The following is a 14,378-nucleotide window of genomic DNA, read 5'->3' as shown; positions in this document are numbered from 1 at the left end:
CATGAAAATGTTATACAGATGCGTCATCATGGGTTTAAAAGAAAATATGTAGATAAGATAGAACCGGTACAGTGCAATGTTATATATGTATGCAGAATTAGTATGAAAGGCATAACTTTAGATTACTGAACTATGTATCTCATGATAATGGCATTAAGATTTTAAAAAATGAAGCCATCTTTTCATTATGCTGGTTCTTTTGTTTCTCAAGGGGGGAGGTGTTACGAAGTTGTGTAGAGTAGTCATGAATTCAAAGGCAGGAAGCTAGAATGTCTGTTTTAAAAAAATGATAAGGGAGAAGAGTGCATGGTTTATGAGGTAAAATGCTTTTCTAAGCTTAGAGATTTATTCAAAAAGAAGTGTATAAGTAGTTAAAAATGTACAACCCATTCTAAAATTGAAACGTGTATCAACTGGCTGTGTGATTGGAAACCTTAAGGTGTGTTTTGATGTTTTGGCAACACGCTGCAATCAGCCAATTAATTTAAACCAAGCACTTTGTGATTGAAAGCCAATTGAATTTAAATCCGATGGTTTTGACAATCTGAGACCAACACTTTTGTAAGAAAATTGATATGTCATCCAAGGTATATAAGGGGAAGCTTTTTGAAAATCAGTGAGAGAGCGAACCGCCACCTGAGAAATAAGCATTTAGCTCTCACAAAAAAAATCGCTAAGATCTCTAAGAATGCACATCTATCCATGAAAGGTACCATGGCAATTCTAGCTAAGAGTCCTTACAGAAGACTTGACAGAGAAAACATCCCTGACAGCCGGAACAACGGAAGAAAGGCATTTATGACTTGAGAGGCAGTGGAGAAAGCAGAGCATTCCTGATGACACATTCTGTGTGGACTTTGACAAACTAAGTTTTTTTTTCTTATTACTTGGGTTAAGTAAGTGGAACTTATGTTTATTGGAATAGCATACCAGCAGAATTTTGTTCAGTTAGGGAAAAGTTAGGAGTCGGGGGGAATTGTTCGGTTTGTTAGTAGTTCTGTTAATTTGTTCACTGTTAGGGTTAAATAAATAAATTGTTCCTTGTCACTTATAAAGAAAATCCCTGATATTCACTTTCATTTAACCTCTCCTTCTCCGTTACACAACAAAAATAACTTTTTATTGCAAATAAAAAGATGCTATCCACAGATAAATAATTATGTACTGTTGTCATATAACTTAACTAGTTGAAACTCTAACACCCATGTAAACCGTCCTCTAAACACAGATACAGACAGACACAAACAGGCAAGAAAAACCTGGTGTTATGGGTAGCAGGAAAGACTCGGAAGTCAGTTCAATGATCCCTATTCAGAGAGTTAACTGAGATGGTCCTTTTTAGTTTATTAGGATGTGCTATTCCTTCGTTCTGTTTCTCCTGATACTCCCACTTGTTTGCAGGAGTCAAAGAGTGAATCGTTCACACTTACAAAGGTCTCTGATGTATCAATTAAACATTACGGGTTACAGCAACTGAAAAGAGAAATAAACTGGGCGACCTACAGGTACAGTAAAGACAGTTTCTTTTCCTCCACAGAGATCCAATGGTTTCTGAGAAAACATTCACAGCCCCAAACTGTCCCAGCTATCTGGGAACCAATTACACAGCTCATGGCAGGTTGAAATCCTTGGTCATCAATAACTGGTCATTAGTCCACAGACAATCAGCTATCTGTTGCCATCCAAAGCACCTCTCATACACAACCCTTGGTAATGGGTTTCTGAAGTGGTTATCACGCCTCACACACAAAGGGTTTCTGGTTTGAAAAATGGGCAGTAAAGTGATACTGCTTTATTAACTCGGCGAAGTGTGTTGTCCCCACTTGTTGGGGAAATTGGATGCAATTTGTAGGGGGTTCTTGTGGTGCAGTGGTAGTGTCCCGACCTCTGAGCCAGGAGACACAGGGTCTTGTCCTATCTGCTTCAGACGTGTGTAATTGCATGTCAGTAGGTTGATTAGAAAATATCTATACATCCCTTGGCTCCAGCTCATTTGCAAATAGACAGGGTGACAGGACAGACAGGGCGTTGCGTCAGACACATGGTAGGGGAATGTTAGGAAATGTACTTAGATTATTCATACTTCAACTTGATTTTTGAATATGTTTCCAAGGAGAAACCCTCTTTTTAAACAACAATTCTGTTCACTTAATACATAGCTTAGCACATATATACTGCCACTTACCTGAATCCTTTGAGGGGAAGAAACAGGAGAGTCTGTGGAAATTATCTGGATTTTCTGAGTCATCACCGGTGATCCTGGCAGTGTGACCTGAAACACTGCACTAGTGCTCTAGGGACATGGACACGAGCTCGTGTGGCCTTGAATAGAATAATTCAAAATGAACACATATTTAAAAGGCTGCTGTGCACTAGACAAGCATTGTGTTATGACACAAAGACACATCGCTAAATCAAATCTGCCTCCCTATCTCTGTATTCACACCATTGTAAAATTAAAACATTAATTAAAACAAAGCTGACCCCAATGGTTGCTAACCAGACATTGTGAATAATCAATACCAGACACCAAGTTTGTAGCTTAAACAAAGAATTAACAACTATTAATATAACAACTATTAATACAGTAGCTTTAACACAGCAAAGTTAAACAAGCAAATCTAATTAATATCTTTGAGTTAAATCCAATCTTCTTTGATTCTAGCCCACACTGACACAAACAGACAGACAGACAGTTAAGGAATAAATTAAAGAAAAAAAAAAAGGAAATGTAACTGGCCAGTTCACTGGCAGCAAAGATTGTGAATTCATTGGTTATAATATTCCAAAATTCCCTGTTTGCAGATAGGTTTTCAGTTGATTGCAAAAATGCTGAGAGAACACCCTTATCCAAAAAAGCAGAGAGGTAGAAAAGAGAAAACTACAGATTAGTTACTTTTATACATGTCGCAGGAATTTGTTAGACTCTTTTATTAAGGAAGTAATTGCAGGACATTTGGAAAGTCAAAATAAAACCATGCTGACTCTAGACTGTATGAAGGGTATATCATGTTAAACTAATTTGCTAACAGGGATCCTGTAGACGTAGTGCAGAAGACAGGGCGGCACGGTGGCTCAGTGGTTAGCACTGCTACCTCTGCCAGGGACCCGGGTTCAAGTTACCCGAGGGTGGAATGTCTGTGTGCAGTTTGCACATTCTCCCCACGTCAGCGTGGGTTTCCTCCGAGTGCTCCAGTTTCCTCCCCTAGTCCACAGATGTGCAGGGTAGTTGGATTGGCCATGCTAAATTTCCCATAGTGTCCAGGGATATTTAGGTTAGTTGGCTTAGACATGGGGAAATTCAGGGGTAGGGGAATGAGTCAGGGCAGGATGCTCTTCGGAGGGACGGTGTGGACTTGATGGGCTGAATGGTCTGTTTCCACACTGTTGGATTCTATGATTTAATAAAAGGTGCCACAGAAAAGGTTAATGGGCAAGGTAAGATCACATGGAGTTAGGGGTAACTTATTAGCTTGGATAGAGGACTGACTAACCAACAGAAAGCAAAGAATCAGGATAAATGGGTCTTTTCCTGGCTGGCACAATGTAATTAGTCTGGTACCACAGATTTCAGCCCTTGGGCTCCAGCTATTTATAATTTGTATTAATGATTTGGATCCAGGAATAGAAAGCACGATAGCCAAATTTGCAGATTACACTAAAGTAGGTGGGACAGTAAACTGCAATGAAGAATGGCAGAATGGCTATCTTGCACATATACCACCCTTTCCTAGCTACAATCAATTCCGAAGAAGGGTCACTGAACCCAAAACGTTGACTCTGCTTTCACTCCACAGATGCTGCCACATCAGAGTTTGTCCAGCACTTTCTGTTTTTGTTTTAGACTTCCATCATCTGCAGTTCTTTGTGCGTTGTTAAATATGCAGGTACAGCATGGAGTAAGGAAAACAAATGGAATTCTGGCATTTATTGCTAAAGGAATAGAGTATAAGAGAAGAGGTTCACTAGATGGATTCCAGAGATGAGGGGTTTGTCTAAGGAAGCCAGATTGCGCAGTTTAGGCCAACACTCTCTAGAGTTTAGAAGAATGAGAGGGGATCTAATTAATGGATATAAGATGCTAAAGGGAATTGACAAAGTAGACATGGAAAGGATGTTTCCTCATTTGGGGCAATCTAGAATGAGTGGTCACTGTTTTAGAATAAGGGGCAGCAGATTTAAAACAGAGATGAGTAAAAAGCACTTCTCTCAAGGGATTGAGGATCTGTAGAATTCACAACCCCAGAATGCGGTGGATGCTAGGAAATTGAGTAAATTTAAGGAGAAGATTTTTAAATTAGTAATGGGTTTAACGGTTATGGAGATAAGAATGTACAGTTGAGGTGGAGATAAGATTAGCCATTATCATATCAAATAGTGGAACAGGCTACAGGGGCTGGGAGAAAGACTCTGATCATCCACCCTATCCATGCATCTCACAATTTTATATACATCTATTAGGTAGCCCATTAGCCTCCGAATCTCTACAGAAAACAATCGAAGTTCGTCCAATATCTCCTTATAGGTAGTTTACTCCAATATAGGCAACATCCTGGTAAACCTGTTTTGCATCCTCTCCAAAGCCTCCACATCCTTTTCGTTGTGTGGCAGCTAGAACTGTATGCAATATTGCAAACATAGTCTAAAGATTTATACAACTGAAAGATGACTTGTTGACTTTTATACTCAAAGTCCCAACCAATGAAGGCAAGCATGCTGCACACCTTCTTTACCACATTATCCACTTGTGCTGCCACTTTCAAGGAGTTACGGACATAATGCTCCTAAGGGTCCAGCCATTTACTGTATAATTTCCTCCAGCATTTGACCTCCCAAATGCATCACCTCTTACTTATCTAGATTAGACTCCATCTGCCATTTCTCCACCCAACTGTCCTTTGATAACCTTCCTCACTATCCACAACTCCACCAATTTTCGTATTGTCTGCAAACTTACTAATCCGAATCATTTTTATATACTACAACAACAGAGATCCTTGCAGAACACCAAGGGTCACAGAGTTTCATTCATAAAGCTACCTCTCTATAACTACACTCTGCTTTCTATGACCAAGCCAATTTTGCAAACAATTTGCCAACTCAGGGATGCCAAATGACTTAATCTTCTGGACCAGCCTACCACAAGGAGTCTCAGCAAATGCTTTAGCAAGGTCCTTATGAACAATATCCACTGCCCTATACTAATTGTGAGGACCGCCCATGACTGAAAAGCACAAAATAGCCGATGGTTACCATGCAGCAGGACACAGCTGACAGTAGTAAGAGAGCTTGGGAAAATATTTGATTAATGTAGTCTTCACAAGAAAAACAACAGAACTGAGATAGAATATGCAAAAGACATAGATAAGAGCATTTCACACGATATTTAATTAGTGAATTTCTCTTGAATTATTTAATCAATCAATCTGCTGCAATACTAATAGTAGGTTTAGTTAAGATCCTTCAAATAATCATAGATACAGATTCTGAAATAGTTACAGATTCACCTACGTACAAAAAAAAAATCACTAAAAGCATTAGAGGCAATGATTCAAATAAAATTATGAGAGCAAACCAGTCTCAGTCAGTTAAAGCAGCCCCCATATCTTTACAAGGAGAAATGAATCATAGGTTCAGAAACTAGCAGACATTGCAATGTGGGGTGAATGAATACATTGTAAGACACACATGGTTAAAGATAGGGGTGACATTAACATTAGGTGTAACCACATAACTTTGTTAGAAATGATATAACAATTAGTAAAAATCAATATTATTTTGTATTTCCTGTATTGAGGTTAATAAGGAATTTAAAAAGGTCCTTAAGCGACAGGCAAGTAGCCAATTAATTGACAGTTAACATGGTGAAGCCAGCAAATGTCTGGGCAGGAATGTACTTGAATACAGTATCCATTGTGAAAAGTGCCAAGAAGGGAAATCAGAGTGTCAGGGAAACATCATAGAGACCACAGAGGGCCGGGCTTTGAACACAAGCCATCCATCTCTAGCTGTTCAGTTATATAATTAGCTTAATTGGAAATGTAATTAATAATATGATTGGTTTGTAAGTGTTAAAGGCAGGATGAAACAAATGTATAAAATATATGCTTTCCTTTGTTCAGTGAAGAGTTCTTTGAAGTTTCAGAGGGTTTTCTCCTACCAATGTAATATCAATAAACTTGTTGATGCTGGAAGTGAACTCCTGGGTGAGAAGTGAATCATTTAGTCATTCCACTCCAACACTAATCAATTATCTTTGTTACTTTCTCAAAAAGAACTCAATCAAGTCTGTGAGACAAGACCTCTTCCACATAAAATCATGCTGACTATCCCTAACAGGTCCATTCTTCTCCAAATGCTAGTAAATCCTGATCTTAAGAATGCTGTAAAGTCACTTGAAGTATCTCATCCTTCCAAGATCCTGCAACACTATGATTCCAATCTAACTGGGTCAGATCCCATTTTATCCTATTGAAGTTGCTTCCCCCCCCCTCCCCCAACCACTAACAATCTTATTTTGAGTGATTATATATCCTTTTCCACAACTAAAATCTCATGATATAATGATCACTATCCCCTAACTGTTCTCCTATTGATACTGATCCACTTGGCCCACCTAATTCCCAAGGATCAGGTCTAGACGTGCATCCTTTCTGACTGGCCTGAAACCAGACAACTTTCGAAAATTAACCTGAACATGTCCTTGGAATTCTTGTTCTTCTGTGCCCTCTTCGCTACTACCATTTCAGTATATGTTCGCATAATTAAAGTCGCCCACCATAATTAATCTATAATTCTTGCAAGTCTTCAGTACTTTTGCTGGAATGTTGCCTGGGCCCAGAAGCATTTGCAAAATTGAGTGACTTTAGCTATTTCTTGATATCATGTGGAATGAATGCAATCTTTTGAAGACTGGCACCTGTGATGTCGAAGATCTCCAAGAGGATGAGATTGATCTAACTTCTTGGCATGCCAGTGTGTTGGACATACAATACCGATAATATACAAGACTATACAAGGGACGCACAGCACGACCATTTTAGGAAATCATATTACCGATCTTAGCTGCAGCTCTCTTCAACTTTTCAATCTTCAATTTCCACATTCAAATCAGAATTTCTATCATTGTCCCTAGATGATCCAGGCATGCTGCTCTTTACTCTGCATCTTTCTCCTTTGTTTTTCCAATTTCTTGCTTTAGAAATTGTTTCACAGGATTGCAAGAAAGACAACTGGGACTTCAAAAACCAACATAAGCTCTTAAAAAAAAATGAAAGCAAGGATGAGGGGAAAAAAAACCAACATAAGCTCCAAAACAAACAGAAGAAAGCAAAAATGAGGGGAAGAAAGGTTGCTCATTAAATCATTTCCTCATTAACCCAATTGCATTCTACATTACAGTGGATAGAAACTACCCATTTACTCTCTTTCCACAGTGCTCCAAGGTGGATGCAAAAGATGATTATGGCTCTATTTGGAGAATAGTAGAAGAACTCTCTCCATTGTTCTATCAAATGTACTCCCCAACCCAACCCTACCCCAAGAGCATATCTTGAAATTTATTTAATAACTTCACAATTCTCTGTCCAAGAATGTTTCTCCTGCTTTCTGTCCCACATCTTCTACATTTAATCTCAGCCATTAAGTATTGGAAATGCCCAGTTTCTATCTTCTCTCTATATTAGTAACATCTCTTCTACTCTAACGAAAACAGATCTGAATTTTTCTTGGTATTTTGCTTTTGCGCTCTATTCAGCATCATAGCAAAGCTCTAACACATCAGGGTTAGAAATGCAGGTCCCTTTATGGTTCCAAAGTTGATTGTGAATAGAACTTTGTAGTTAAGAGCTGGTCATTTTGGGTTGCATTTCAGTCTTATGCTCCTGATCTTCAGGAACCTGCTGCATAGCGGGATAGTCAAGATGGAGAGGTTCCTTGTGGATCTGCTGCTGGGTCTAGTCACGGTGACCATTAAAAATTCCAGGCAGTGGACCACGGAAGGGGTTCATAATTTCCAACTACCTGCTTCTCTTCCACGGTTACGTCTTTGTTCAGGAAAGGACTGGGTAGGGTGGAAACTGAAGTTTGTACTAAATTATGGATTTTCAATAAAACCTCTGTAATTGTGTCTCTTTTGCTGTATAATTCAACATATGGATATCGGTGCTTATAACAGTGTACCATCTCCATTATTGCTGAATCATTAACATCGGCACTCCTCATCCATGTGAGGTACAGATCATTCTCCTCTCCTAACAGCTGTCCAAGTCACTCCCCTTAATTCATCCCTCCCTGCCACGATCCCTGTCTAAACCCTGTATTATTGGCAGCCATTCGCTATTACTAATCCATATCTCTGGACCCCATGTAAAAAGACAAGATGCGCATAAGAAATAGGAACAGGAGTAGGCTGTTCAGCCCCTTCAGCCTGCTCTGCCATTCAATAGGATCATGGCTGATCCAACATTCCTCACACCCACTTTCCTGTGTTTCCCTGTAACACTTGATTCCTCTACTGATCAAGAATCTATCTTAATTTTAAATATATCCAAGGACTTTGTCCCCATAGATCTCCGTGGTAAGGACTTCCAAAGACTATCAGACCTCAGAAAAGAAATTCCTTCTCATCAGAGTCTTAAATTGGCACCCCTTTATTCTGAGACTATGCTTTCTGGTCCTAGACTTTCCCATGAGGGGAAGCATCCTCCCAGCATTTACCCTATCAAGCCCCTTAAGAGTCCTATCTGTTTCAATGCAATCACTTCTCATTCTTCTATACTCCAGTGAATACAGCCCCAACCTGTTTAGTCCTTACACTAAGATGATTCCTTCATACCAAGGATCATCCTATTGAACCTTCCCTGAATTGCCTCCAATGCAATAATATCTTTCCGTAACTAAGGGGACCAAAACTGCTCATATTGCTCTAGATGTGGTCCCTCCAGCACCTTGAACAGATGCAGTAATACTTCCCTACTCTTTTACTCCAATCCCCTTGAAATAAGGGCCCCCATTCGATCAGTTCTCCTGATTATTAGCATCTGGATGCTAGCTATCTGTGTTTCGTGCACAAGTATCCCCAAGCCCCTTTGTGTTGTAGCTTTCTGCAGTTTTTTATCCCAATTAAATAATACTGTTCTTTTGTTCTCCCTTTCAAAATGAACAACTTCACATTTTCTCATATTTACCGACATTTTGTCAACTTACTTAACCTATCAATAATTCTCTGTAAACAGTTTGTATTCCTCTCGCAACTTACCCTTCCACGTATTTTTGTGTCATCTGCAAATTTGCCTACAGTATATTTGCTTCCTTTCATCAAGTCACTAATACATATTGTAAATGGCTACAGCCTAAGCACCAATCCCTGCGGAACCCCACTGGTTACAGGTTGCCATTCTGAAAAAGAACTCCTTAACTCTACTTGCTGTTTCCTGTCTGCAACCCAATTCTCTATCTATGCCAATATGCTACCTCTAGCCCACAGGTTATTAGCTTATGACTTATCTTTTATGAAGTACCTTGTCAAACACCTTCTGGAAGTCCAAATAAAACACATTTGCTGGTTTCTCTCTATCCACTCTGGTTGAGACTTGCTCGAAAAACTCTCAGTAAATTAGTCAGACATGATTTCCCTTTCATGAAGTTCTGCTGACTCTCCTTGATTACGTTATGATTTTCCAATGTTCTGCTATTACTTCCATAATAATGGATTCCAATTCTTTTCCAACAATGTTAGGTTAATTAACCTATGGTTACTCATTTTTTTCTCCCATCCTTGGTGAATTAGACAAGACAGCTTTTCCCTTTGATATGTAGTTTCCCGACTGTAAAGTCCCACTGCTCAGTATTATCTATTCCTCCCTTTACAGTTGTCTCATCAATTAACCACAGCCAGCAGCTTAATGTTTGCTACACTGGCATGGAAGAAACCAATGAAAAAGAACAAAGAAGAGCACAGCCCTCGAACAGCTCCTTTGGCCCATCGCCCACGCTGATGCATGATGCCTTTCTAAACTAAACACCTTTTGCCTCTACATCGTCCATATCTCTCTATTCCCTACCTATGCATATATCTGTCAAGGTGTCTTTTAAACATTGTTATTGTATCCGCTTCCACCACCTCCTCTTTTACCTTATTCTCCCTTTTACCTTAAATCTATGTCCCCTAGTAACTGACATTTCTACCCTGGGAAATATATTCTGACTATTCAAGCCTCTCATAATTTTGTAAACTTCTATCCGGTCCCCCCTCATCTTTTGACATTCAAGTAATGGCATAGTAAGTTTTTTCAATTTCTCCTTGTAGCTAATACCCTCATATGAATGTATCAGTCTTCACACTGGAAGATGTGTCTAACATGCCAAAGATTGATGTTAAGGGTATGACAGGAGAGGACCTCAATTCAATTGTTATCACTAAAGGGGTAGTGCTGAGCAAACTAGAGTGTCTAAAGGTAGATAAGCCCCTGGTCCTGATGGAATGCATCCCAGCGTGCTGAAAGAAATGGTGGAAGTTATAATAGATGCATTAGTGGTAATTTGCCAAAATTTGCTGGACTCTGGGCAGGTCTCAGCTGACTGGAAGACAGCAAATGTCATGCCACTGTTTAAAAAAGGATGCAGGCAAAAGGCATGTAACTACAGGCCAGTTAGCTTAACATCTCTAGTCAGCAAAATGCTTGAAGCTGTCATTTAGGAAGAAATAGCGAGACATCTGGATGGAAAGGGTTCCAGCAGGCAGACACAGCATGGATTCAGGAAGGGAAGGTCGTGTTTGACAAACTTACTGGAGTTCTTCAAGGATATAATAATTGCAGTGGATAGAAGGGAGCAAGTAGATGTGGTGTACTTGGATTTCCAGAAGGCGTTTAGTAAGGTAAGAATGCATGGAGTTGCGGGGAATTTATTAGCATGGATAGAGGACTGATTAACCAAAAGAAGGCAGAGAGTTGGGACAAAGGGGTGTTTCTCTGGTTGGAGATCAGTGGTGAGTGGAGTGCCGCAGGGTTCGGTATTGGGCTTGCAACTGTTCATGATATATATAAATGATTTGGAAGAGGAGACCAAGTATAACATATCTAAGTTTGCTGATGACACTAAATTAAGTAGAAAGGCAAATGGTGCAGAGGATGTGGAAAGTCTGCAGAGAGATTTAGATAGGTTAAGTGATTGGGCAAGGGTCTGGCAGATGGAATACAATGATGGTAAATGTGAGGTCATCCACTTTGGAAGTAAAAGTAGTAGATCAGATTATTATTTAAATGGTGAAAGATTGCAGCATGCTGTTGTGCAGAGAGTGCTTGTACATGAATCGCTAAAAGTTGGTTTACAGGTGCAACAGGTAATCAGGAAGGCAAATGGAATGTTGGCTTTCATTGCTAGAAGGATTGAATTTAAGAGCACGGAGGTTCTACTGCAATTGTACAAGATGCTGGTGAGGCCGCACCTGCAATATTGTGCACAATTCTAGTCTCCATACTCAAGGAAGGATATACTGGCTTTGTAGGTGGTGCACAGAAGGTTCACCAGGCTGATTTCAGAGATGAGGGGGTTACCATATGAGGAGAGGTTGAGCCGTCTGGGACTGTCTCACTAGAATTTAGAATAATTTGAGGAGATCTTATAGAAACATATAAAATTATGAAAGGGATATACAAGATAGAGTCGGAAAAGTTGTTTCCGCTGGTGGGAGAGACTAGGACTAGGGGATATAACCTCAAGATTAGGGGGAGTAGATTTAATCAGAAATAAGCATAAATTGCTTTTCCCAGAGTGGTGAATCTATGGAATTCTATGGAAGTCAGCGTCAGCTGGGCATTAAACATTTCAAGTACCTTCAAATGGGACTGGAATGTTAATGATTTTGTTATAACGGGCTATGAGTCTCCAAGAAAAATCCCTATGTGATAACATGTAAAATGTGTTAATGGTTTTCCACCTTACCCTGGGATGGGATACAGTCAGTTCGTTATCTACAATGAAGGCCTTTGCTTAATAACCATGCACTCCATCCCTCCATCCAATCTCAAGCCAGGAGGCTAAGTCACGAGTCCCAGTGCTGAACCCAACTGTCTTTATTCACACAATTTTGAAATAGCAATCGATAAGGGATGCAAAAATTCTCTGGCCTGTATTTGTGATCTCTGAAAATAAGCTTTATTTTGTTAAAAAACGTTGCTGAAGTCACATTTTAGCAACATTAATCAAAAGACCTTCAGAATTTTTTTTTCAAAAAGAAATAAAGATAGATAGGAAAGGAAGTTGTGAAGAGAACATTAGGAGGTTAGAGAAGGATATACATAGGTTAAGCGAGTGGCAAAAGATGTGGAAGATGCAGTATAGATAGGAATTATGAAATTGTCAGTTTAGATAGGAAGAAAAGATGCATATTATTAAAATGTTAAGAGACCGTAGAGTTTGAACATGCAAAAGAATCTGGGTGTCCTAATGAAAGATTCAGAGAGGGCTGGTATGCAGGCACAGCAATCAATTAAGAAAGTTAATGGAATAGAAATGTTGTTGTTTATTGTAAAGGAAATTGAATACAACAGTAAGGAGGTTATGTTTCATTTATACAAGGCACTAGTGAGTACTGTGGACAGGAAATGCTTTGGAAGCAGTTCGGAGGCTTTTAGTTACTCCTGCACAGACTTCTAAGTTCTCTGTTTGATATATTTGAACCAGAGTGGAAGATATAGGGCAGAGGATGACAGACTGTTCCCAGGCTGTGCAGTTGCTCAGCTTACAGGGAAAACTCTCCTCCTGAAAAAGTGGTGGAAGCAGACTGTTCATCTTTAAACGCGACACATTTCACTTTTTCTGAAAAATAATTAGTTAAACGTTCATGGTAAAGTCCATACTAACTCCAAGGGTGACAAATACTTTTTAAGAGTTACGGAATGGAAATCAGAAGGGTCAAGTGAAATGTACATCCTACGGTATGTGTGAGGTCATGGACAAACCATGTGCCCCGAAAACATCTGAAGGGAAGGAAACCTGCCATGCTTACCTGGTCTGGCTTACATGTGGCTACAGACTCATATATGGTTGACTCTAACTATCTTCAGAAATAGGCCAGGAAGCCACTCAGTTCAAGACCAATTAGGGATGGGCAATAAATAGTGGCCTTGCCAACGATGTCCACATCTCATGAATAAATAAGAAACATCTCAGGATTTCACCCACTGCCTATGCATTGGTGCGTACAAGAACAGGAGAGTTGATTATTTGGCTGGAGAACTGCTGCATGAGAGAGGATATCAAATTTCTAAGGAATTGGGATCAGTTCTTGGACAGGTTACATCTGAATGGGGCTAGAATGATATCCTTATAGGGAGTTGTTGGGATAATTTTAAACTATGAGAGGTTGTGAACGGTGTTGAACATTGTGCAATCATTTGTAAACACCACACTTCTGACCTCAGAGTAGACGGAGGGTCATTAATGAAGATGGTTGGGCAAAGAACAGTATCCAGACAAACACCTGCAGCTCTCCTGAAGCTGAAGTGACTGACCTCTGAAAGCACAACCATCTTCCTATACCTCAGGCATGATTCCAACCAGCAGAGACCATTTTCCCCAATTTCCACCAACACCAGTTTTGCCTGAGCCCTTTGATGTGAAATTTAGGTCAAATGCAGCCCTAATGTCAAGGGTAGTCACTCTCACGTCACTTCTGGAACTTAGCTCTTTTGTCCATGTTTGAACTAAATCTGTAACGAGGTTAGGGGCTGAGTGGTGCTGACACAATCCAAATTGAGTGTCAGTGAGCAGGTTGTTGATAAGCAAGTCCTACTTGATAGCACTGTTGATGATACCTTCCACCACTTTACTGATGATCAAGTGTATGCTAATGAGCAATAATTGACAATGTAGAAAATTGTAAAGGTACCAGTTTTGAAGCTGTACTGGAACAACTTGACAAGAGCCATGGCAAGATCTGGAACTCATGATTGTTGTCAGGGCCCATAGCTTTTACAGTATCCAGTGCCTCCAGCGTTTTTTGGATATCATATGGGGTTAATCGAATTGGCTGGGGTCCAGCATCTAATGCTGGGGACCTCTGGAGAAAACTGAATCACAATCAGTGCATCCACTATTTCTGTAGCTACTTCTTTTAGGTTCCTAGGATGCAAGCCATCAGGGCCAGGGGACCTATCTGCCTTTAAGCCCTTTTAATTTATCTAATACTACTTCTGCAGTGATATGGTGCTACTTAATTCCTCTCCCATATTCTTTAGTATTAATGGGATGATCCACCATCAGGAATGATGCAAAATATCTGTTTAACTCTTCTGCTATCTCCTCTACCATGATTACTACTTCCTAGGGGAGGTTTTATTCTGAGATCATTTATTAAATTCACCTCATTTACC

At 39.8% G+C, this 14,378-nt stretch overlaps 1 protein-coding gene across 1 annotated transcript in view; it reads right to left on the bottom strand.

Annotated features, from left to right (window-relative positions):
* The window catches only part of nr2c2 (nuclear receptor subfamily 2, group C, member 2), a 185,891-nt gene that overhangs the window by 149,605 nt on the left and 21,908 nt on the right, over positions 1–14,378 (bottom strand). Inside the window, exon 2 of the mRNA XM_048606713.1 lies at positions 2,186–2,322. Within this exon, the coding sequence (XP_048462670.1) occupies positions 2,186–2,248 (63 nt within the window). The 5' untranslated portion in view covers positions 2,249–2,322. The remainder of the gene's footprint in view (positions 1–2,185; positions 2,323–14,378) is intronic.

The sequence above is a fragment of the Rhincodon typus genome, chromosome 16 (assembly GCF_021869965.1).
Source record: "Rhincodon typus isolate 14 chromosome 16, sRhiTyp1.1, whole genome shotgun sequence".
NCBI lineage: Eukaryota > Metazoa > Chordata > Chondrichthyes > Orectolobiformes > Rhincodontidae > Rhincodon > Rhincodon typus.
The sequence above is the reverse complement of the archived record's forward strand: the minus strand, read 5'-3'. Positions and strand labels throughout refer to the sequence as shown.